This window comes from Ictalurus furcatus, chromosome 3 (assembly GCF_023375685.1).
Source record: "Ictalurus furcatus strain D&B chromosome 3, Billie_1.0, whole genome shotgun sequence".
NCBI lineage: Eukaryota > Metazoa > Chordata > Actinopteri > Siluriformes > Ictaluridae > Ictalurus > Ictalurus furcatus.
In genome coordinates this window covers 14,135,285-14,159,189 of record NC_071257.1, presented here as the reverse complement: position 1 = coordinate 14,159,189, position 23,905 = coordinate 14,135,285, and the positions used below count along the sequence as shown (strand labels likewise).

The 23,905-nt window shown below is 38.0% G+C and overlaps 2 protein-coding genes and 1 long non-coding RNA gene across 6 annotated transcripts; 2 read left to right on the top strand and 1 right to left on the bottom strand.

Moving 5' to 3' along the window:
- The first annotated feature begins 69 nt into the window (after positions 1–69).
- slc39a8 (solute carrier family 39 member 8) lies at positions 70–9,409 on the top strand. The gene is made up of 8 exons (XM_053620881.1): positions 70–1,403; positions 1,529–1,688; positions 2,315–2,484; positions 2,669–2,791; positions 2,880–3,059; positions 6,790–6,994; positions 7,142–7,326; positions 7,436–9,409. Exons 1-8 carry the CDS (start codon positions 1,251–1,253, stop codon positions 7,583–7,585), a joined length of 1,326 nt encoding a protein of 441 aa, XP_053476856.1. The 5' UTR covers positions 70–1,250; the 3' UTR covers positions 7,586–9,409.
- Positions 5,608–13,888, bottom strand: LOC128605449 (uncharacterized). 2 transcript variants are annotated; one of them, XR_008385560.1, is made up of 3 exons: positions 13,866–13,888; positions 7,201–7,576; positions 5,608–6,447 (listed from the first exon to the last, which is right to left on the bottom strand). It is a non-coding gene; the product is annotated as an uncharacterized LOC128605449 (long non-coding RNA). The 2 variants fall into 2 exon arrangements; XR_008385559.1 differs by lacking the exon at positions 13,866–13,888 and adding an exon at positions 10,829–13,037.
- A 46-nt stretch (positions 13,889–13,934) lies between these two features.
- Positions 13,935–18,227, top strand: LOC128605446 (probable N-acetyltransferase camello). 3 transcript variants are annotated; one of them, XM_053620879.1, is made up of 3 exons: positions 13,978–14,015; positions 15,950–16,149; positions 16,387–18,227. In XM_053620879.1, the coding sequence occupies exon 3, from the start codon at positions 16,387–16,389 to the stop codon at positions 17,047–17,049; it is 663 nt and encodes a 220-aa protein (XP_053476854.1). In that variant the 5' UTR covers positions 13,978–14,015; positions 15,950–16,149; the 3' UTR covers positions 17,050–18,227. The 3 variants fall into 3 exon arrangements, with proteins under 3 accessions (XP_053476853.1, XP_053476854.1, XP_053476855.1); XM_053620878.1 differs by lacking the exon at positions 16,387–18,227 and having other exon boundaries at positions 13,935–14,015; positions 14,731–16,357; XM_053620880.1 differs by lacking the exon at positions 13,978–14,015 and having other exon boundaries at positions 15,719–16,143.
- Positions 18,228–23,905: the final 5,678 nt, after the last annotated feature.

The following is a 23,905-nucleotide window of genomic DNA, read 5'->3' as shown; positions in this document are numbered from 1 at the left end:
ATATATATATATATATATATATATATATATATATATATATATATATATATATAAACATATCCAGATTGGGTAGATGTTTTTTACTATATAAAATTGCATGTCAAATCATTTTTTACTTTTTCTAAATATCACTTATGTTAAAAGGTAAATTGATTGTCCATGTATAGAAATTCAGTGATTGGGGGTGGGGAGATCCGGAATTATTAAGTTTAGAAACAAAAATATTAACATTCCGGTCTAAAATATTTAATGGTGATCAAAATGATATTTTCTACAAAATATAACTAGTCTTGACATGTACAAAATGTATACAGTTTAGGAAAACTGCTAAAAAAAATTTATAAAAAGCTAACACATTCATTGCAGTCTGACATAAAAATATAGAAAGCAGTAGAAATCACGATAATGATTCTTGTTAAATTAGAGTAAAAGTCTCAAGTGATGATTTACATCTGAATTTTTCCTTAAAACAGCCTTTAAAAAAAGATGATCCATAACTGTAGACACCATGCATGGAAGGGTTCAGTAGATTAGAAATCAGGTTGTTCTGAACTTCAGGTTGTTCTGTTCTGAATGTTTCCTGACAGAAAGTCTGTTTTGTTATGTTTTGTTATCCTTCTCAATAAAAAAAAACAACCCACCAAATCACACAAAATGGCTTTAAGAGCTTGCTTCTGAAGGGAGTTAAAGGTATTTCGAAGCGGGGGGGGGCAGTTACCTGTAGATCATGCAAGCCCAGTAAAGTTGGTCCATTCACTCTGTCAGCACGGAGCATGTTACATGAGAGAGGTAGGCAACAGAATAACAAAGGGTCCTTTGACATAGTCGAGCCGAACTACAGCAACCGCCATGAAGATTTACCGGTGTAAAGGAGAGTAGATGGACCACGAGGTACTGATCTTTGAACGTCTCCTGACACTGGCATCTCTGACAGGATCCGAGCTGGGAGCGTCGGAGGTATACAACTCATTTATTGTCGCTTACTTCGAAGGAGAGCTCAGACTTTGTTCTGACTACCTCATAAGATAAAAGCAGAGTGTGACCGAATTCCTCCTGGACTCATGCCAAACTACCAGACTTCCTAGGTCATTTATACGGGTAACTATACGGATTATATAGTTATATAGTGGATTCACGTTTGTTTTGAAATTGCTTCAAGGCAAGGACTCGCATCGCCTCGCGCGCCTGCTGAAGACTCCTTGGTGGTGGTGGGAAACTCTAAATAAACGGATATAATATAAACCAGGAACATGGGTGAAAGTTTTCTTCGGGATGTTTTGAGCTTTTACGGTGATAACAGTTCGCTTTCGACGACAAACTTCGATAAGTTTTTAAAGCTCATCACCTCCCGCCGAGCGCCAGCATCAGTAGACAGCGAGGCGAATCCGCTGAGGAATGCTGAGGTAAAGCCGATGGAGCTGTGTCGGTCTATATCTACACTGTTTTATTCTCCCCCGTTTACCTTATTTACACAAGCTTACGAACTTTATTTTAGATTCTGTTGGACTAATTTTACAAAGTTGTGCAGTGTTTGTCTGCCCCAGATCTCCTGGATGCTTTTGGACTCTCAAATGCGTCTGAGCTGACTGTGGATCAGCTACAGCTCATATGCCCAGCTGTTCTTACTCAGGTTCTACTCCCCTCCTGCCCTTACATGACCCCCTCAACCATAACCACTGACCCACAAGGTGAGTGCATACAAAAACATCTCTTATTTTACGTTTCCCAGGATGCACTTCTTTTTTTTATACCACTGCCCCACATATCGACATGCGTATTTGCCCTCTACTTCCCATTTGAGGATTACTACGTGGGTGAATGTGGTCACTTTGTGCATTTTTATGGTTAATCCTAGAGTTCTTTCATTGAGGCATACCACGAGCTTTTTAAATACCTCCCCATGACTCATACATTGTTTCCGACTCTAAATAACACTTAAGAAATCGAATCTAGCTGGAGTTGTTTTTTTTTTTTGTTTTTTTAAAGTCATTTGAAAAATTTCAGATTGATATTCCCATTAGCGTTGGTGTACATTTCCCAGAAGCAGCATCTATCACATATACCTTTTCACCTGTGAGTATCAAGCAGGGCTGTGGAATTTCCATCACCTTCTCAGTTCTCAGTAAATAGAGGAACCTCTGTGTCCTGGAACCAATTCATATGCAGATTTCCAAATCTCTAGTGGATTGTTGTGAAGGAGAGTGTATAAGAAAATGCTGCTTTACTGCCAGGATGATCGTTTAATGTTAGTTCAGTGATTTTCAGTTTGTGTTTTAGATCATATCTCTAATCTGTATCTGTCTCTCTTTTGTAGTTTGGGGCTATAGTTTCTTGGCTGTGACAATAATTAACTTGGCTTCTCTACTGGGGTTACTCTTAGTTCCTTTAACTAAGAAATCCTATTTCCCAAAAGTGCTAACCTACTTCATTGGAGTGGCCATAGGAACATTATTCTCCAATGCTGTACTGCAACTTATCCCTGAGGTAAGAAGAAAGCAGGAAGGAGGAGAAGAATAATCAAAGGGTAAATAATAAGTTACCATTAAAAAAAAATCAAAATAGACAGTAGGTGGGAAAAAATAAATAGGTTAATAAAATCGATCCAAACCACTGTATTGTGTTCAATAACCTGAACATACATATCTTTTTGTTTTTAATAAATAAACAGGCTCTTGGATTTGACCCGAAAGTTGATAACTACGTGTCAAATACAATTGGGATTTTTGGAGGGTTCTACCTCCTGTACTTTACAGAAAGAGTCTTAAAAATAGCACTGAAAGCAGATCTGGAGGTAAGAGTTCAACTACATCTGGATTCAAAACCAGTTATTAGAAGAAGAGTAAGAGCTCACTGTGCCTTCTATTTCTGTCTCTGTGCAGCATTGCCACAACTTCCCGTCACTACAGACTAATGATGTAACCATCACCAGCTTCAGCAATGATATTATCATAAACAACATGACAAGTGATGTCATCACAAATAACGCCAACCATGAGGTCCTACCAAACAGCCCCAGTGAGAAACCAAGCCAGCCTACCATTAACCCAGCCAATGAACAGGTACCCCTGACAGCATATACATATTATCACATACCCTGAACAAATATTAGATTTTTACAAAAATTGCCCCAAGGTCCTCATTCCTTGATGTTTTTGTCCTACATTTTTTTTTTGCATACTTTATCTTGTGTCTATAAAGCTGGCCTGTGGTGTATTGGTACATCAGGTTGGTGTTATCAGACTAATGGTTTAGTGATTAATGATGCCTAATGATTAACGGAACACATTAAACCCTTTTCACCTTTTATATACATGTGCAATATACAGTCCGTACAGGATTTAGCTTTTTCTTCATAATTTGTGATGACTTGCTGAGTTTTTTGTGCTTTTTTGTGGAAAATTACATTTGAGACCTTTTAGCTGTACTCATGTTCGACTCGCATGAATCGAAGAAGGCTTTGACTGAGTGCGCTTTGTGATAACATCACATGATGAATTTTGGTCCAAATCTGTGGAAAATCTGCGGTAATTTTGAAAGTAACTTTGTTTGATTTTTGCATTCATTTCTGTGATCGCAAAATCCTGGAGGGACGGAATATATAATGTCTCTGCTTTAGTTGGCCTTGACATTCTTTCTTAGTTCTATTGTTTTATTATTATTATTATTTTTAAATATATGCTTTGTCTTTATTAAACTTAGTTATTTACATAACTATAACCATAACAAATAATACATATTAGTTACATACATTACACCTTCCATACATTTAAATTGAGCTTAAAGTGTCTTACTGTGAAAACATCATAAACAGAAATATGAAAGAATAGGTAGCCAAAAAATAAAATAATAAAACAGACAAATAATAAAAATGTAATTAATAATAGCAGTGACAGAGAAAACAATATCAAATATAAGACTATGTATATAGTGTGTAAAATAGAATAAACATGCAAATAATATATATATATATATATATATATATATATATATATATATATATATATATATATATATATATATATATATATATATAAAATAAATAATATAAAAGTAATGTAAAGGTAAGGCACCAGTAAAATGAAAGCAGATAATAAACACTAGTTAAGTGCTAGAGTGAGTAATTATTTTAGCTCTTTTTAAAATCAGTAGTAGATGCAGCCAGGTGAATGTCTATTAGCTCCTGATGAATTTGTTACAGATATTTGGTGCATTTAAAAAAGAAGGTGCTTTACTACTGCTTTTAAGTTTCATATGTGGGATGTGGAGCAGGCTAGCACTAAATGATCTCAGGAATCCAAATTGCATCTTGAGATTATCTGAAATATGAAAGTTAACAGGAGTGATGAAGCAGCTATTTGTTTTTATGCACTGAAGATATGGAAGCATTAAGATAAAAAAACAAAAACAAACTAGTAGTAAAATTATATAGTCAATTCTAAAGGAAATAGGCAGTCAGTGGAGTTAAGCTAAAATATGATCTTATTTTCTTGCATGTGTTAATATCCTTTCTGCTGCATTTTGCACAGTTTTTTTTTTCTGCATAGGGTTTTACCTGTGCTATATTTGTTTTAGTAATGTTATTAATGTGTGGTTTGAAAGTTCAGTCCAGAATCACACCAAGAGTTCTAACTTCAACTTTTGTCTGTAGAGCCAGATTTGAATGTCTGTTGTATATCATTTTTCTTTTCTCTTTGTTTACTGACAATTAACATGCATTTCCACCTTGACTTCATTTAGTTTAAAAATGTGATTCATCCAGCCAACAATGCTGGACAGACACGTTATCAGCTTATCAAGAGTAATGACATCTGGCACTACAGATTTGTATAGTTGTGTATTATGTGCATTGCAATAAAAATTGATTTCAAGCAGCTTAATAATCGGATCCAGTGGCAATATAATAAAAGTGGCCAAAGTACAAAGGCTGTGGTATACGTCAGAGAATATTGTGCTTATCTGAGACATGCTCACAGAAATTTACAAATTATTGTCTTCCAGTTAAATAGATAAATGTATCATCTACACTATATGGCCAAAATTATGTGGACACCAGACCATCACACCCATATGTGGTTCTTCCCCAAACTGTTGCCAGAATGTTTGAATCACACAATTGTATAGGATGTCTCTTGATATAGCATTACAATTTCCCTTAACTGGAACTAACAGGCACAAACCTGTTCCAGCATGACAATTCCCCTGTGCACAAAGTGAGCTCCATGTAGACATGGTTTGGTCTGCACAGAGCCCTGACCTCAACCCCACTGAACACTTTTGGGATGAACTGGAACACTGACTGTGCCCCAGGCCTCCTCACCCAACATCAGTGCCTGATCTCACTTATGCTCTTGTGGCTGAATGACCACAAATCCCTATAGCCACTGTCCAAAATCTAGTGGAAAGCCTTCCCAGAAGAGTGGTGGCTATTATAAAGCAGGACTAAATTTTGAATGGGATGTTCAAAAAGTACGTATGGGTGTGATGGTCAGGGGTCCACAAACTTTTGGCCATGTAGTGTATAATATTAAATATAGCAGTTAAGTAAGGAATAAAACAACATGCCATGTTGTTATAAGAATGTTATAAGGATGGTGTGTTATGGCGCAATTTGCCATACTTTTAATTTATTCATGAACAGCACCACATATGTTAACAATTTATAGGTACATTTAATGTTATGGAATATCCACAAGAAAAAAATTGCTGTTATCACTTATGTTATGTTATAGTAGCTATAAACATTTCTTTACCTGCTTTACTTTTTTTTCCTCTTAATAAGAAAAAGAAAAATGCAGCCCGTCATGTTACCAAGAAACTGGAAAGTGCAAAATCGTCTGTCCTGTAGAATCTTCCATGGTGGAAAATGTACTGTTTCAAAGCAGTAACATCCCGAGACCCCTATCATAAATTTTTAATAAATGTTTCCTAACAGAAAGCTTCACCATATCAACAAGTATACATTTTTCTTTATTAAATAACATGTCTTAATCCATTTATTATTAGGCTTAGATGATGTGGAGTGTCTACCATACAGGTCCCTGTGAATGACTTGCTACTATAGAAATAATAATGTATTAGAATTTGCACATTAATAAAACTTATCATTGATTTGAGAATCTACAAAGTGTTGAACACATTGCCTGGAATAGGATTTAAAATGCATTACATTACATTTCCAGCATAAGGCAGAAGCCCTTATCCAGAGTGGCTTACATTGACCTCATTACATTTATCTCATTTATACAACCGGGCAGTTGCGGGTTAAGTGTCAGCCTGGTGGTGTTGTGATTTAAACTTACAACCTTGTCCAATGTCTTAACCACTGAGCTACCACTGCCCCTGTGGTAGCACTGAATTACAGGTGGAGTAAATCAGCAGCATGACACTTCTGACAAGCATGACAGGTTGTGTTCCACAAACCGTTTGTATATTATCCATAGTGCTTTGCTGTTGAGGAAAAATAGAATACATCATTATTTTTTCTAGTAGATTAGTGAGTCAATAATTCACAATCATTTCACAATGTGTATCTGTGAACTAATAATTGCTTGATTTAGGATTTAAAGGCTATCAATAATTGAAAAGAAAAAACATGCATTGTGTTCATAGAAATTTACAAATTTTGAGAAGTATGTCTCTCTGTTTTCCCCTGGTGTCAAAATAATTTTACACATACCTATTTTCCTGTTATTTCTTGTAATAATCAATGTCCTTAATGCCTGAGGTTTATTTAGTACACCACTTCACAATTGTGTATAAATATATGTCTGTACCCCTGCTTATGTTTAGGAGTCATGCATATTAGTGGGATGTCGCTGGCTGCGAGGGGAACGAGTGTCAAACATAAAAACAGTGGCTTGGATGATCACGCTGAGTGATGGATTGCATAATTTTATAGATGGACTGGCCATTGGAGCCTCCTTCACTGTCTCTCTTCTCACTGGCTTCAGTACCTCTATAGCCATTGTCTGTGAGGAGTTTCCTCATGAGCTAGGTAAGACCAAAGTCCTCGGATTGTGAGGAATCTCATTTATTCTGACAGGTTACGTTTAGCAAATGATTAATATTGTGTCTGTTTCCAACTGGCCTAGTTACTCTGTTTTTGTCTCTGTCTCGCTACCATCTTGTTGTCTGTCTCTAGGTGACTTTGTGATTCTGTTGAACTCTGGTATGAGTGTCCCTCAGGCTGTGTTTTTTAACCTGCTCTCTGCTATGTGCTGTTATCTCGGCTTGGTGCTGGGCATCTTGCTGGGCAGCAGCTTTGCTCCAAATGCCATCTTTGCCATTGCTGGTGGAATGTTTCTTTACATCGCTCTGGCAGACATGGTAAAGCATATACAATATCACATCTTAAAATAAACTATATAACTGTCATAGAGTTTCTATAATGCAGTATTATTTTGTACTTTAACCTTCATTTTGTGGCTGATTTTAGTTCCCAGAGATGAATGAAATAATGAACACACACGCCAGAGGCCGCAAAGGAAAGATGTTATTCTTTCTGTTCCAAAATGGTGGCCTGCTAACCGGCTTTTCCATTATCCTCCTCATCACCATCTTTGCTGGAGACATCAATCTGGGATAAATTGAATTTGAAGAATGAGAATAAAAGGCTTAAAGGGAACAACGAATATGAGTTCAGTCCACACAACCAGGGACCAAAGGGTTGATACCACAAACATCATTTTAAAACTCTTGACTTGGACTCTATTCCTACTGTTTAACACAATAATGTATCTCAAGTAACATTGTAGTACTAGAAAAAAAGGAATTATAAATTATGTTTGTGTAATTCATATCTGTACAAGGGCATCGCACACAAAGATGCTCCTATTTAACGTTTGTCCCCAAGCCTCCGAAAGGTTTCCTTCACCGTCGCTAGGCTTACAGACTTGGCTTGTGGGTATATAAACAATATAAACTACTTTGGCAACTCTCCCATGCAGTTATTTCCGGTGATACAAGACCAGAGAGCAGAGACAGGCCACTGTTTCTAATATGAATGAGGCAGTGTGTAAAGCTCAACATGGCAACTGTATTCAGTCCTTGTTGGTTTGGTACAGATGTTAGCAAAAAATGTCTGGCCTATCATATTCTTACACTGACACATGTCCAGATATACAGCCCCCCCCCCCTAAATTGTTTAAATTCCTCATACAAAATAAGGAAATATCTGAGGAAAAACAAAAAACAGTTTTTAACTGATCAATTATACCTAATATATATCACCCATAAAATGAATAACTGGTTATCATGGTTGTCACCTATGACAGCAACACCTGTGTCTCTGAAGTTGCTGTTGAGAAATTTCTAGCCTTTCTTGCATTAACTGCCTGTTTAAGGTCCTGCTACAGCATCTCAATGGGGTTGAAGTCAGTACTTTGACCAGGTCACTCCAAAACCTTGTTTCTTTTAAACCATTCAGGGGTGGAATTGCACTTGTGCTTTGGATTTGTTGTCTTGCTTCATAATGCAATTGCACTTAAGCTTCAGGTCATGAACTGATGATGACCAGACCTTCTCCTTAAGGATTTTCTTCCAGCGACTTCTGGGAAGATTTACCATTGTTCAGAATTTTCTCCCTTTGGACATAATGACACTCACTGTGGTTCACTGGAGTCCCAGAGCCTTAAAAATGTCTTTGTAACTCTTTCCAGATAGATATATTTCAATACATTACTTTCTCTTTGTTAATTTCTTTTGAATGCAGCATAGTGTGCTGCTTGTTGAGACCTTGTAGTCTACTTCACAACCCTAACCCTGGCAGTAATTGAGTAACTAACAGGGCAATTACATTTTCACACAAGGCCATTTAGTATTGGATAACTATTTTCCTTCAATAAACAATTATTTAAAAACTGATTAAACAGGTTGTATTTGTCTTATATTCAGTCCATACAGGATTTTGCTGATTGTTGCGGCCAAAAATGCTTGATTTTGCTGCAGCCTTTTTCAATATGTGATGTTTTGCGGAAAATTACTTGAATTGGTGAAATTGCAATGGCATGAAATTGTTTTGCACGGTCTTTCACAGTGATGTTTGTTGGTAAGTGAAACCTTTTACAGTAGCTGTACTCATGTTCGACGCTCGTGAATCGAAGGGGGCTTTGGCAGAATGCGCGTTGTGATGACGTTACATGGCGCGTCACGAACCAAATCAACGGAAAATCAGCTGTAATTTTGCAAAATTGCAAGCTCCTCTGAATAGGGCGGCGTTTCCTTGATTTTGCTTTCATTTCTGCGATCGCAAAATCTGGGAGGCTGTATATTGTATATTAAATATTGTTGGAAGATCTTATTAAGTGTGACAAATATGCAGAAATAGAAGAAATTTTTCACAGCATTGTAGGGCAGTTTGCTTCGTTATAGAGAAATGCGCATGCATGTCAATCCAGAGGTTTTGCCCCATTCAAGTAGTTAGTTCTTGCATCACTGAAAGGAACTGCTGGGGAGTTCTTTCAAGATGGCTGCAAAATGGACTTTACTAGAAGCAGTGAATCTAGGCTCCTTTCTACTGTATTGTAAAGGTGAAACTACTCAGATGAAATATACAAAATTACTTGTTAAAATCTGACAAAAATAGTGTAAATAATATGTGGATTTTGGCTCCAGTAACACACAAAAGATGTGGATGTGTCATTAACAAGCATGACAAAGGCTTGATGAATCCAGCCTCTTATACAGTTCCCTCCACTGATATTGTCACTCTTGGTAAATATGAGCAAAGAAAGCTGTAAAAATTGTCTTTATTGTTTAACCTTTTGATCTTTTGTTAAAAAAAATTCATGAAATACTCTGCTCTCATGAATATCAAACAAATGCAAACGCAACACAGTTTTAACAAAAATATATATTATATATAAGTGTGCAACAATTATTGGCAACCCTATGAATTTATATAGGGAAAAATATATTTGAAGTATATTCCCTTGATATTTAAAATTTTTTAGTACACCTGGGTGACTAGGAAGAGGAAATTGTTCAACCATGACTTCCTATTCACAGGGGAAAAATATGAGGTAACACGGGCCAAATTCCCTTAGTCATTCATAACAATGGGTAAGACCGAGGAATATAGCTGTGATGTGCAGCAAAAGGTTGTTGAGCTTCACAAAATGTGAAGTAGCTATAAGAAAACAGCAGAAGCATTGAAAATGCCCATTTCCACTATCAGTGCTATAATTAATAGGTACCAGTCAACTGGAAATGTTATGAAAAAACCTGGAATTGGACGTGTGTTTATATTGTCTCAACGCACTGTGAAGTGGATGGTTCGAGTGGCCAAAAAATCTCCAAGGATCACAGCTGGAGAATTGCAGAAGTTAGTTGTGTCTTGGGGTCAGAAAGTCTCCAAATCTACAATCCGAAGTCACCTACATCACCACAAGTTGTTTGGAAGGGTTTAAAGAAAAAATCCTCTGCTCTCATCCAAAAACAAACTCAAGCGTCTTCAGTTTGCCAGACACTACTGGAACTTAAAATGGGATCGGGTTCTATGGTCAGATGAAACCAGAGCTTATAGAGCTTTTTGGCAATAAACACCAGAGGTGGTTTTGGTGCACACAGAGAGGTAGCCATATGGAAAATTTCCTCAAGCCCATGGTTAAATATGGTGGTGGCTCTTTAATGTTTTGGGGATGTTTTTCTGCCAGAGAACCTGGACATTCTGTTAGGATACATGGCATCATGGACTATCAAATATCAACATATATTAAATGAAAACATGACTGCCTCTGCCAGAAAGCTTAAAATGGGCCGTGGTTGGATCTTCCAGCAGGACAATGATCCAAAACATACATCAAAATTAACACGAAAATGTTTTACTGACCACAACATCAAGGTCCTGCCATGGCCATCCCAGTCCCCTGACTTGAAACCCACAGAAAACCTGTGTGGTGAACTGAAGAGGAGAAACCAGCAGTGTGGACCTTGAAATTTGAAGGCTCTGGAGAGATTCTGTATGGAGGAATGGTCTCAGATCCCTTGCCATGTATTCTCCAAACTCATCAGGCATTATAGGAGAAGACTCAGAGCTGTTATCTTGGCAAAGGGAGGTAGCACAAAGTTTTTTTTCCGGATAAACCTGTGTTTTGTTTGCAATTATTTGATAACCATGAGAAGAGAATATTCCTGTGAATTTTTTTAACAAAAAATTAAAAGTTTAAATAATCAAGACAATTTTTTACAGCCTTCTTTGCTCATATTTACCAAGGGTGCCAATATTAGTTTAGGGCACTGCAAATGGTAATCACTGTGATCATCATCTGGTGCAGTGTACTATAAAGCCAATAGAAAACCATTTAGGATTCACTTTGAGGCTCGGCTTGTTAGCTAACTCACCTGAAGTTTAGCTAATCTGGATTATATGGTTTATTTCCATTCCAGACCACAAACCTAAACCTTAATCAGAGTCTAAACTGAAGTGAATGTTGTATTAGTAAGATATTAGCCAAAATGGTGCCTTTAAATAGACAATGTTATATTGTATAGCTGCTCTTTTAGCTGTTTTTAAATATGTCCCTGTATATAATCGACAGTAAATCATATCAAATTGACATTAATTATGAAGTATGATTTCACATGGTGCGAAAACTGCAGCATATGTCTATTTGGAGACCCTTTGTGACATTACTCAAAAACCAGATAGGACTGTTGCAGAGGGGCCGGTTTGCTTTATCTGTGGACATATCAGTGTATGAATCACACAGCAAACATAATTTCCTTGCTGAAAATTCCAGCTTGGTCTAATCAGCTACCAGCTGCCAAAACATAAGCCAGGCTGCTCAAGCTGGTAAATGGTGAATGGTGCACTTATATAGCGCTTTTATCCAAAGCGCTTTACACTGTCTCATTCAACCATTAACACACACACTCATACACCATTGGTAGCAGAGCTGCCATGCATGGCGCTAACTTGCCATTGGGAGCAACTTGGGGTTCAGTGTCTTGCTGTAAGCGTAGACACTTTGGCATGTGGAGTCATGTGGGACGGGAATCGAACCACCAACCCTACTATTAGTGGACAACCTGCTCTACCACCTGAGCCACAGCTGCCCCCATAGACCATTTTTAATTAAAAAAACAAAAACAAAAAACCCAAAAGTGCCAGTGGGCTTGTTGGAAGGGGGCAATGTGTGGGGAAAAATACAAGTCTATCAGATTTATACATTAACCTGTGCACAGATATAGCAAACCGATATTTCTCTATGACAGTCCTGACTGTTTTGTGACTAATGTCAGTGAATACATACTTTATGCTTTAGTTTTTGCTCCATGTCAAAAGCAGCAATGAAACATAACAAACATGCCAACTTCATATGAAGAAGGTAATAGAGATGAGATAAGGTTTATGGTGGATTAGTTGCGTCATAGGTTTTTGCAGTCTTTATGAAAGACATGCAAAATGTAGTGAGATTTTACTAAATAAAAAAGTACCTAAATCCCTAACAATTTACTTGGAATATAAGTTTGAAGTAAATAATTGGAAACACCTATTCCTTCTTGTACCTTTCATCCCTATTTGGTGGAACATTATTATTATTATTATTAATAATTGTAACGCAAATTATTGTAAATGTAGTTGTACTTTTATTTAAAAAAACAAACAAAAAAACAACAACAAGAAAGTGGCCCAAAAAAGTGGCTTGAAGCTCCAACCAGCGCCATTGAGAAAGTTGGCTAGCTGGCTCCAACCTAGGGTGTCTCGATCAGCTCCCTAGCTCCCTAGGTTGTGAATCAGAATATTGTGTACATCAGTTCAGGCACTGACTCATTACGCATTGGGACACTGATTAACGAATTTCCAGCGACATGATTACGTACTTGTGTTGTAAAGCATCACCAAAAATTGAAAATTTAAAAATATTTAAGTTTTAATGTCATATAAATTTGTTAGCTTAATCACACACGTTTCTGTCATGGTACGTGAAGCAGAATCATAGCCAACTAGTGCATTAAAAAAAAAATCATTAAACACTTAAAAGTCGTTAGACTCAAATAAATCATATATAGAACGTCAAATAAAGTTTAAAATCTGTAAGGTAAGTAATCATATTAGAGCTACAACAATGATAACAAGCTACTTTGATTTGTAGACGGAAGTTGGCTGAGAGTTTGTCTGCCATTAAAGTGGGAATTGCCCCATTTTTCAGGAGCAGCCTTAGTGTATAGCCTGGTCGTACTCTCTCAGGTTCAGGAAGCTGTCCTCTGTAAAATGCGTTGTGCACAAGCAAACTTTTAGGTTGTACTGCTCATGAACAGCATTATAAATAAACAGTACCCACTGATTCCTAATTTCAACCGTTTTCAGACAAACAAAGGGGTTTTGCCTTCACACCTAAACACACATCGTCTCCACGACATGGTGCCAAACAATTCACTGGAGCTTTGCCTTCTTTCTTAGTGGCTGCCTTTGGGCAGGTTTATGCTAATTTTTCACATAGTGACGTAGACATTTGCAGAAGTAATATCTGGACTTTGAACTGTGTGTTTTGGGCAGGTCTGGAGCAGTGTTCTCTGTCCAAATCCCTTTGGGAAAGACTATGAGCTTTGTAACTTTGCAGATCTTATACATGCACAAACCGATACAGTGAGGGAAATAAGTATCAACACGCGTCAACACTTGTTCAAGTAAATATATCTCCAATCTATTCACATGAAATTTTCACCTTTTTTTGGTATTAACTTAAGAAATCCATATAAATCCATTTAATCTAAACATTAAAGTCCATAAATTAAGTTATGTGTAATAAAGAGGAATGACACAGGAATACAAGTACTGAAGACTCTAAGAGAAAGCAGTTCTCCGAGGCAAGGTAAGGCAAGAAACCAGCTGAAATTTGTAAGTAGTTAGAAAGTAAATATACCTCCGAGTTGCAGTCCCTTTCCTGCATAGAAGACTTTTACTTTGACACAGAACCTACACGTGATGGAGAGTTTCCGCTTGCTGGAGGGCACTAAAGCTCACTAACAGCTAAGAAAAAAAGAAGTAAGGCACCTGGTCGCACTCAGGAAAGGTTAGTGAAGAAACAAGACCTTTGGCAAACACATTACTTTTATATATATATATATATATATATATATATATATATATATATATATATATATATATATATAACTCCGTGACTGTATTTAAACATATAGCACGTTACTTAACCCACTTTTGTATTCACACAATTCGCCTTGCCAAATTAATTTCCTGTATGTAAAAGACACGCTGAAGGCATCTAGTGCCGAGGGTTTGATTCATAATATGTAAAATATTTCAAAAAGAATTCAGTTTTACATTCCTCCGAGCGGTTTATATGCCGCAGAGAGGAGAGGAGGGTCAGTAAGTCAGCTGACTGCGTGAATTTAAGTCTAAATAAAGTCTGTATAGTCCTACTGAAGATATAAGGTCAAGCTAGATACCATTTATGACCTATTAACATGGCTGGTCGGTTGCAACCAATCAATAATAATAATAATAATAATAATAATAAAAATCTGGTTAACCAATTCTTTTTGCTTAGTAAAGCCCCTGATTTGATGTCCCTTGTCCCTGCTTTCTTCATGACTCTGGGTTTGTGTTTACAGTCAGTTGTTAGCTAGAAACTTTGATCTCTGTAAACACAACTGTGCTGTTTGTTGTGAATTCATTAATACTATCAGGCATCAGTTTATGGCTGCCATGTGTAAGCTCAGATGTTACTCAGAGTTTAATCAGTGGCACTGTGTGTATTTGGTTTGAAGGCAATGGCAGAAGTGCAGATTCGTCGCTATGAGGACAGTGATGATGAAGACGTGAAGGAGATCTTCACGATTGGAATGAGCGAGCATGTGCCATCCTCATTCATGCATGTGCTTAAACAGCCGCACACCCAGATGTTGCTAGCATGTGTGTTCTGTGCTCTGCTGGCCAGCTCTAAGTCCATCTTGCTACCCATCCTGGCTGTTACGCTGCTGCTGGCTGCAGGGCGCCAGGGAGTCAGTTACATGTTCTCCAACTACATCCAATTTTCCCTTTGCAAAGACCTTAAGAATATCCGGGAAACATACCTGGAGGGAGCCGACTCCTGCTTTTGGGTGGCCGAGTGCCAGGGTCGGGTGGTGGGCACGGTGGGGTGCCTCCCTGCCGAGCAAAATGAGGGCTGCCTGGAACTTAAGCGCATGTCGGTGAAGCGCTCTCATCGTGGGAGGGGTATCGCCAAAGCCCTGTGCGACGCCGTGGCAGACTTTGCTCAGCAGCGGGGCTTTCCAACTGTAGTGCTGTATACTTCAGTTGTACAGACAGATGCTCAAAAGCTATATGAGAATATGGGTTACAAGAAGGTCCGAGAGTTTGTCGTTCCAGAGTTGCTTGCCAAGCTCACCAACTTCACGTTATTTGAGTACAGGCTTAACCTGCAGCGGCCTGGAAATTAAATGTGAATGGTTCACTTTAATAAAAAAATATGTTGCTCCATTCACTTATTCTGATCATGTATTTCAGTGGGCCCTATAAGTATTTGACTGTTTATTTTATCATTCTGGATAAAGATGGAAATGCATAAAGTGATGGTACTTGTGTGCACAGTGAGCTCAGCATTTAGCCATTGATTAGAAACATAATCACAAATATCCTAAGATACATATCCCAAAAATATTCAAGTACAACGAACCTCTGTCTTTCCTCATATTGCACTTTTTAGCTCACATTCTTTTGTTTTGACATGAACACTCTATAACACAAATTTATCCATTCAATGTATGTCATTTAAAAAGTAATAAATAGTAAACAGATTTCTGTGTTAATCTTAATGTAATCATGCACTGACCCATAGCATGCAGTCGAACATACATTTGGGTTGATGCATAATTTGCCTGTAATTAAAACCTTTTTTTTTTTTCCACAAAAACTTGTCTTGTGACTGTTATTACTGTAGACAAGGCCTAGGAGGAGCTGTTTCATTGTAAATGCCTTTTGTTACAGAGTCAGCCAAGTCCCATTGTAAGACAGCACTGCTGGTTTGGAATAGAAGAAAAAGATCATGTGATATTGTACAGGAAGTTTCAAGTTTCTACCATACTAGCCGTGGTTCTTCTTCTGCTGATGTACATCATTAGTTGCACTATTATTATTTAATGGGCACAGAGCTTGACTGACTGTTCAACAGAAGAAACCGTGTAAGGGTAAGATTTTTACCAAGTAATTAAGTGTATTACAACGTTTAGATATTTTCAGTGTATTATTGTCTCTCAGATTTGTAAGGACAATTCCAAAAGAAGCTTGAAACAGATCACCCAGATAATACCGCTGGTCTGTTGTTGTTTTTTTTACCCAAATACACAGCAGTACTAGACATTCATGCTTGGCTTTATGTGTATCCAACAATTTGTCTATCCATTCTTCTTGGTTCTGTGTCTCAGATGTGGTATCAGATCCGGGAGTATCAAGACTCGTATTACTCTTCTGTGCGGGAATTGTACTCTACAAACTTCAGAGAGCATGAAGGAGCTGTGTGTGTCCTAGCCCTGAAACAACACTGGGTTCAGGCTGTGCTACTCGGACTCTTAATTCTCTTCCTCTTCCTGTTCGGCTCTCTCCTGGCCTCCATGCTGTGTCTCGGTGGAGTTCTGCTGGCTGGCAGGTTTGCTGTATCCTGTCTTTTTGAACAGGGTGTACAACTCGGGCTCCGCGAAGACCTGCAGGACATTCGGGCATCTTACATGCATCCAGGTCAGGTCAGCTGCTTTTGGGTAGTCAAGTCTAAGGGCTCCTTAGTGGGAACAGTGGGAATATTACCGTGTGTGACAGAGCCTGGAGCATGGGAGTTGAAACGAATCTCAGTGAGAAAGGAGTTTCGGCACAGAGGCCTTGCCAAAGCACTTTGTCAAACTGCCCTGCAGTTTGCAGCCAGGCATAAAGTAGAGAGGGTTGTGTTGTTCACCTCTCTGGTGCAGTCAGATGCTCTTCAACTCTACCACAGCCTGGGATTCCACAAGGAGGAGGAGTTTGTTTGGCCATCACGTTGTGCCAGGCTCATCAACTTCCTTGTGTTTAAATATGCATATAAGGTTAGGACTGTTTAGTATAATTCAGTCCCTCCAGGATGTCGCAATTTTGCCATTGCAGAAATGAACACAAAATCAAGCAAACTCCGCAATATTTGGAGGAACTTGGAATTTTTCAAAATTACTGCAGATTTTCTGCAGATTTGGACCAAGAAGTGTCATGTGACATCATCACAACACACTTTCAGCCAAAGCCCTCTTTGATTCACATGCATCGATCATAAGGACAGCTAAAAGGTCTCATTTATCAACAAACATCACTGCAAAAGACCTTGCAAAACATCTATCCATCCATCCACTTTCTGTACTACTTATCCTACACAGTGTAGCAGGGAGCCTGGAGCCTATCCCAGGGAACTCGGAGCACAAGGCAGGGGCCACCGTGGATGGGATGTCACCATCGCAGGGCACGCTCGCACCCACACACCCATTCACACACTGTAGACAATTTAGAGATGCCAATCAGCCTACAGCGCATGTCTTTGGACTGGGGGAGGAAACCCCCGAAGCACGGGGAGAACATGCATACTCCACACACGCAGGGCGGAGATGCGGGGCAAACGCATTCTCTACTAATCCACCGTGACCCCCCACCCTCACCCCATGCAAAACACTTCCGTGCAATTGCAATTTCGCCAATTCAAGTAGTTTTCCGCAAAAAAGGCACAAAAATCTCTGCAAGTTGCATAGCAAATTTTGAAAAAGGCCGCAGTCAAATCAAGCCGTTTTGGCTACGACAGTCACAAAAAAAATCCTTGTCTGTACGGACTGAAAAATAACATGTAAAGCTATAAAATGAACAGAACATGTGTGACTCCAGTTTGCAGTGCTGAATTTTCAAATAAATGATCACAGTAAAACGATTCTGGGGACACCTTTTTTTGTGAGTAGTTACATCATATGCACAGTATTCCTTTTTGCTGTTTTAATCATATTTACTATGAGCACTCAGTGAAGCATGTTTAATACCTTTATTTTGTTCCACCATTACTTACAACCTGAATAGTTAATCTTGTCATTATACATCTAAGAAATCTAATCTAAGAACTTTCAATATATATTTGAGTTTTCCCAACTTTTTAAAATTACAGTCGCAAAATTATTCATCGCTTACACAAACATCAAATCACTATTCCTTCAACATAACATTGTGTGAACCATAGTTCTCTTAGTGTAATGTCCTGACCACTGATGCTAAAAAATATACATGTTTAAAACAATCCTTGTCTTGTGTTTTCTTGTAAAGACAGAAGTTTTTTCACTGATTGTAATAGTAAATGAACTAGTGCTACAAAGCACTCGGGTTTATGCTAAATGCCTTAAATTTACACGTAATGTACTGTAACAACATATGCGGTGAATATTTCAGCCAATCAACGCGCAGAAAAACTCATATTTATATAATCTTATAAGACGACTTCGAGTACTAGGTTAACTATTGATATGAGTAAAGTACAATTAGCTGGCTGTAGAATAATCTTCCTCAAACTCTCTCCGTTAACCTTTGGCGTATAGAGGTGAAGGAAACTCCACACAGACTTCATATTAAACGCTGTGTATGAGACGCCTGATTTGTTGTTGATTTGTTTAGCCAGTGCAGGCTCTGACGCAGCAGCAGCACCGGAAATAGCCAGACGAGCTGTCACTGTCCACTGTATGGGAGTGTACACAGCGCTATACACCGGCACACGTCCACTTATAACCTGGTCTAAAACAATGGGGTAAGTTGGAAACCATGCTCCAGAAATAAGAAGCATGAACAAGTGTTACCGCCTCACGCCGCCGGTCTGCATATCTGTTAAGTCTCACAGGGTTTGTTTTTGTTTTTGTTTTGCCTTTGTTGGGGTCTTACGGCGGTGAATGCAAATCTCATTGGTTTTTAATACCCAAAGCAAACACCAAAAAAGTTTGTTTCACAAAATATTGGCTCTTTGCATAGACTAGAGTCATCACAGGAACACTGGGGTCTTCCCTATTTAGCTCCACATTCTTCAATACAGTCCAGTTCAGTACACTACACAGCGCTGGCTGATGGGGATGTTATCGGTCTCATATATAGATATATAGATATATATACCTGATATATATGTATATATATATATGTATATATATATATATATATATATATATATATATATATATATATATATATATATATATATCAGGTGCCTCTCAGTGTCTTTTATCCAGAAGCAACTGCAGTACAACTGATCAATTTGAAGCAACGAAGTATTAAGGGCGTTGATTTCCATTTTAAGTGACCTATTTTTATGCTCAAGGTTAATTATTTTAAATATAAATATGTAAAATGTTTACATTTGTAAACAAACAAAAATCTCTATGCAAATCATTTAATTGCCTGAAGAGGGCATAGAAACACACACACACACACACACACACACACACACACACACACACATATATATATATATATATATATATATATATATATATATATATATATATATATATATATATATATATATATATATGGATTGAGGGTAGGGGTAGAAGGGCGTGGGGGGTAAAAACAACAAAACAATAATCTAAGCTAGACCATTTATTCATTAATTCATTTAGAGTAACAGCTTTATCCTGGTCAAGGTTGCGGTGAAACTGCGGTGAAGACCCTATTCTGGTAAAACTAGGTGCAAGCTGGGAACACACCCTGAATGGGTACCAGGCACACACACACATTCACAAAAGGCACTGTATAGATAATTTCTTTCTCCACACTACAGACATTGTAAATTTCCCCTCAAAGATACACATAAGGTGCCGAAGATGGCAAGTCTAATAACGTACCTTTAACCTTTTGGAATATATACTTTATAAGAATATACTTTATGTAGACTTTATAAAACTTTTGCACAGTACTGCATGCTTTAAGATAAAAATAAGTACACCCCATGGAAATGGTTGGCTTTTTCAAAAATATTTGGACAAGGAAACAGTTGCATCATCTTTGAAACAGTGACCATTAATAGAATTGTTATACTTGAACAAAACCACAAGGAAAAATAGCTTTTTCCAATCATTTATTCAACAGAAATACCAATAGATGTGATATTCGTCTGTGGAAATAGTAAGAACTCCCTTGGCCTCAGAAACTAGTATTGCCCCTTTAGCAGAAATAACCTCTTGTAGGCATTTTGCATAATTGCCCACCAGGCTTGCTGGAATTTTTGATCACTCTTCCATGAAATATTCTTTCAGTTGCAAGGTGTTTGAGGGTTTTCTTGCATGTTCTGCCCGTTTCAAATGCCCCCACAATATTTCAATGGGATTCAAATCCGGGCTTTGACTTGGCCATTCCATAACCCTCTATTTCTGCTTTTTGAGCCATTCCTTGGTGGATTTGCTAGTGTGCTTAGGATCCTTATCCTGTTGAAAGATCCACTTTTGGTTCAACTTCAACTTTTGGACAGATGGCCTCACATTATCTTAAAGCACTCTTTGATATGATGTAGAATTCATAGTTGAATCAATGATGTCTAGTCCCTGAGATAGTGAAGTAATCCCAAACCATAACATTTCCACCACTGTGCTTCACAGCTGGTATGAGGTGCTTCTCCTGAAAAGCTGTCTTTTGTCTGCACCAAACATGTCTACTGTTACTGTGGCCAAACAACTCTATCTTTGATTCGTCTGTCCAGAGCACATTATTCCAAAAGGCCTGGTCTTTGCCTATATGCTCATTAGCAAGTCTTGCAAAGACTTTTTCTTGGCACGCCTCTCATGCAGGTCAAATTTGTGCAATCTCTTTCTGATTGTAGAAGCATGCACTTTGACACCAACAGTTGCAAGACTTCTTTTTGCATCAGATGGTTGGCTCTTGGGCTGAATTTGCTGGGACAGACTGTCCTGGACAAATTGGCAGTCATTTGAAATCTGCGTCGTTTGTAGAATATTTTCTTTACAGTGGAATGATTTATTTCAAATATTTTTTTAAATTCCTTGCTAGACTCATAGGCATCCATAACCTTTTTTTGAAGGCCTTATAGAACTCTTTAGATCTTGGTATGATGTCACCACACACCTCAACAACAAAGGGAACACCAGACACTAGACATAAGACAGGATCCAACTGCACTCCCTAAGCAGGTTTTAATCACGGGCATCAAATCCTCAACACCTGATTCTAATTTTATGGATTTGAAGGTGTGATAAATATAGGGGTGTACTTATTATTTTTCCATGTAACTGATATATATAAATTTTTTTTGTTAATTTAAATTCTGAAAATGATGACAAACTGTCACTGTCATGTGCCATTTGATAGTGTATCACTTTTATTAATAGGCACTGTTTCAAAGAGGATCAAATGTTTGCTTGTCCAAATAAGTCAAAAAACCCAACAATTTCCATGGGGTGTACTTATTTTTTCACATGACTGTATCTTAAAGCATACAGTACTGTGCAAAAGTCTTAGGCAGCCTATTTTTATTGTACTTGACGTCTACATTATCGAGTCAGTACAAAAACATTTAACATATCCAAAACATTAGTTTTCCAGCTCAAAATTAAATGTTAGAGAAAAAAAAAATGTTTGTATGCCATTAAAGAAAACAGCATATTACGTAAGAGACTACTTTTCAGAAAGAAAAAAAAAACATTATGAAGGCTGCTGGGTTTTGTTGCAAATAGGCAATTCAGACAGTCAAAGTTTTTAGAAGAAATTTCAGCAGTTTGGTTTAGAGGTCAACCGATTGATTGGTTTTGCTGATTAATCAGCAAAGATAACAGGATGCTGGAACGATCAGTTATCAGCAAAAATCCACATTGCGTTATGCAATTTGCGTCAGTTCTGGGAGGAGCTGAGATGTGGTCCTCTGTCATTATGCATTTCAAGAGCGGCCTCTAGAGGTGAAATAAAAACTGTCACTGACAAATTTTGTTGTGGTACTTGAAGTGTTTTACGGCGACCGAGAAGTGCAAAACAAAGCACAAATATGAAAACAAAATAACAAATTTGAACAAGATAGGTGGCCTGTATGTGACGAATGTATTAACAAAACAAAAATGCAACAGGAAATTATGAAAATATTCCGAAACACAGTGTCATGAGCTCGGAAAACGGAATGCTACGTCCTTATTGCTCATTGCTGATTGGACACTGTCTATGACTGTCACAAAGAAGAAAATTAGCACTTTTTCAGACCATTATGTTTTTAGCCTAGCAAAAAGACTGTAATGCGAAGTTGATTGTTATTATAGTGAGTGTATTTCTTTCATCTGACTAATCTGGCTTCCTTTATTTGGGGTTTCAGCATTCGCATGCTCATTTTAATTCTGTGCAAAGTTGACCATATCATATGAATGCACTTGATAAAAATATGCATAAATAAATGTGTTCATTTAGGCTCATAGTCTTATTGCAAACATCTTCCAGCTCTCTGTTTTCCGTGGTCTCTTAGACTGATGCGTGCTTTAACCAATCAGTAATGAGCATGTGATGCTCTGTAAGGACCTATCTTTTCTGTTTTGAGTAGAAAGGTTCTTTTTACAGAAGAACCTCACCAGTTCTTCATCTCCACTTTCATCCCTGGATGAAATACCTGGATGGGAGACCTCCTGGGGAAAACTAATGTTGCTGCTGGAAGTGGTGTTAGTGAGGCCAGCAGAGGGTGCTCACCATGTGCTCTTTGTGGGGCCTAATACCCCACTATAGTGACAGGGACACTGCACAGTAAAAACAGTACTGTCTTTCAGATGAGATGTTAAACCTAGTTCCTGACTCTCTGTGGTCATTAAAAATCCCTGGACACTTATAGTAAAAGAGTAGGGGTATATCCTGGGGGCGAAATTCCACCATTGGCCTTTTCTATCGTGGCCCCGTAATAATCCCCATCCCTGAATTGGCTATATCAATCTCTCCTCTCCACTAATAGCTGGTGTGTGGTGGGCATTCTGGAGCACTATGGCTGCCATCACGTCATCCAGGTGGATCCTACACTCTAGTGGTGGTTGAGAAGATCCCCTCTCCAATACTATGTAAAGAGCATTGAGTGTCTAGAAAAGCACTATATAAATGTAACTGTAACTAATGCATTAGTAACTACACATATGTACATGTCTACAATGGTAACTATGGTGTAATTTTGCTACGTTACTACGTACGTTACTAGGTACGTTATGAGACAGAAAGCAGTAGAGAGTCCCATCAGTCTATGAATCAGTGATTAGTGATTATGTTTCACCTGCTCCTAGTTGCAGTCTATGCAGAATCTTTAAATAGAAAGCAAAGCTGTAAGTGCTGCATTGTAGTTTTAACTCATAACGTGTGCTAAGCCTTTTGTGTGTGTGTCTGTGGCATCATCATCAGCTGAGGTTGCACACTGCTGTGTCTCTTTGGCTTTTTGTTAAGAGCTGCGTCACATTAAAGCAGGCCTGCAGCAGAAGAGAAAGGCTGAATAGGGAGGCCACCTTCCTCCAGCTCGCTGCCTTAAAGTGACCTTTCCTATTGAACACATTCACTCTCATTGACGATAACAGCATGGGAAAAAAGAACGCCTAAGAACTGACTTCCCTGTGATTTATTTGGTGATGTGAAATGATCCCAGCTGCATTAAAGAGCATGGTTACATGTCCAGTTTAGGTTATGGGACTAATAGCTGCACTGAGATCTCAGAAGAATGGATCATATGGAATGAAAAGCAAGCATGAACTCTTATTGTAGCACAGTACAACAGGAATGCAATATTAGTAGCAATTTCTTAGAGATATGTTTTAGGATTTGTGTATTTGCATCGTACCGCTGCCAAAATGAATACGAATGAATAAATACGTGACAACTTGGGCTCTAGTTTTAGGACTTTTGTGACGCAGGCAGAAGAGTTGTGGCAGTGAGAGATAAAAATGTGAAATGTAGTGT

Coding starts and splice junctions, on each gene's coding strand:
- slc39a8 (XM_053620881.1), top strand. CDS start 1,251: ATGGGTGAAAGTTTTCTTCGGGATGTTTTGAGCTTTTACGGTGATAAC. Junction 3,060..6,789: donor TTAACCCAGCCAATGAACAG/GTACCCCTGACA, acceptor GCTTATGTTTAG/GAGTCATGCATATTAGTGGG. Junction 7,327..7,435: donor ACATCGCTCTGGCAGACATG/GTAAAGCATATA, acceptor GGCTGATTTTAG/TTCCCAGAGATGAATGAAAT.
- LOC128605446 (XM_053620878.1), top strand. CDS start 14,734: ATGGCAGAAGTGCAGATTCGTCGCTATGAGGACAGTGATGATGAAGAC.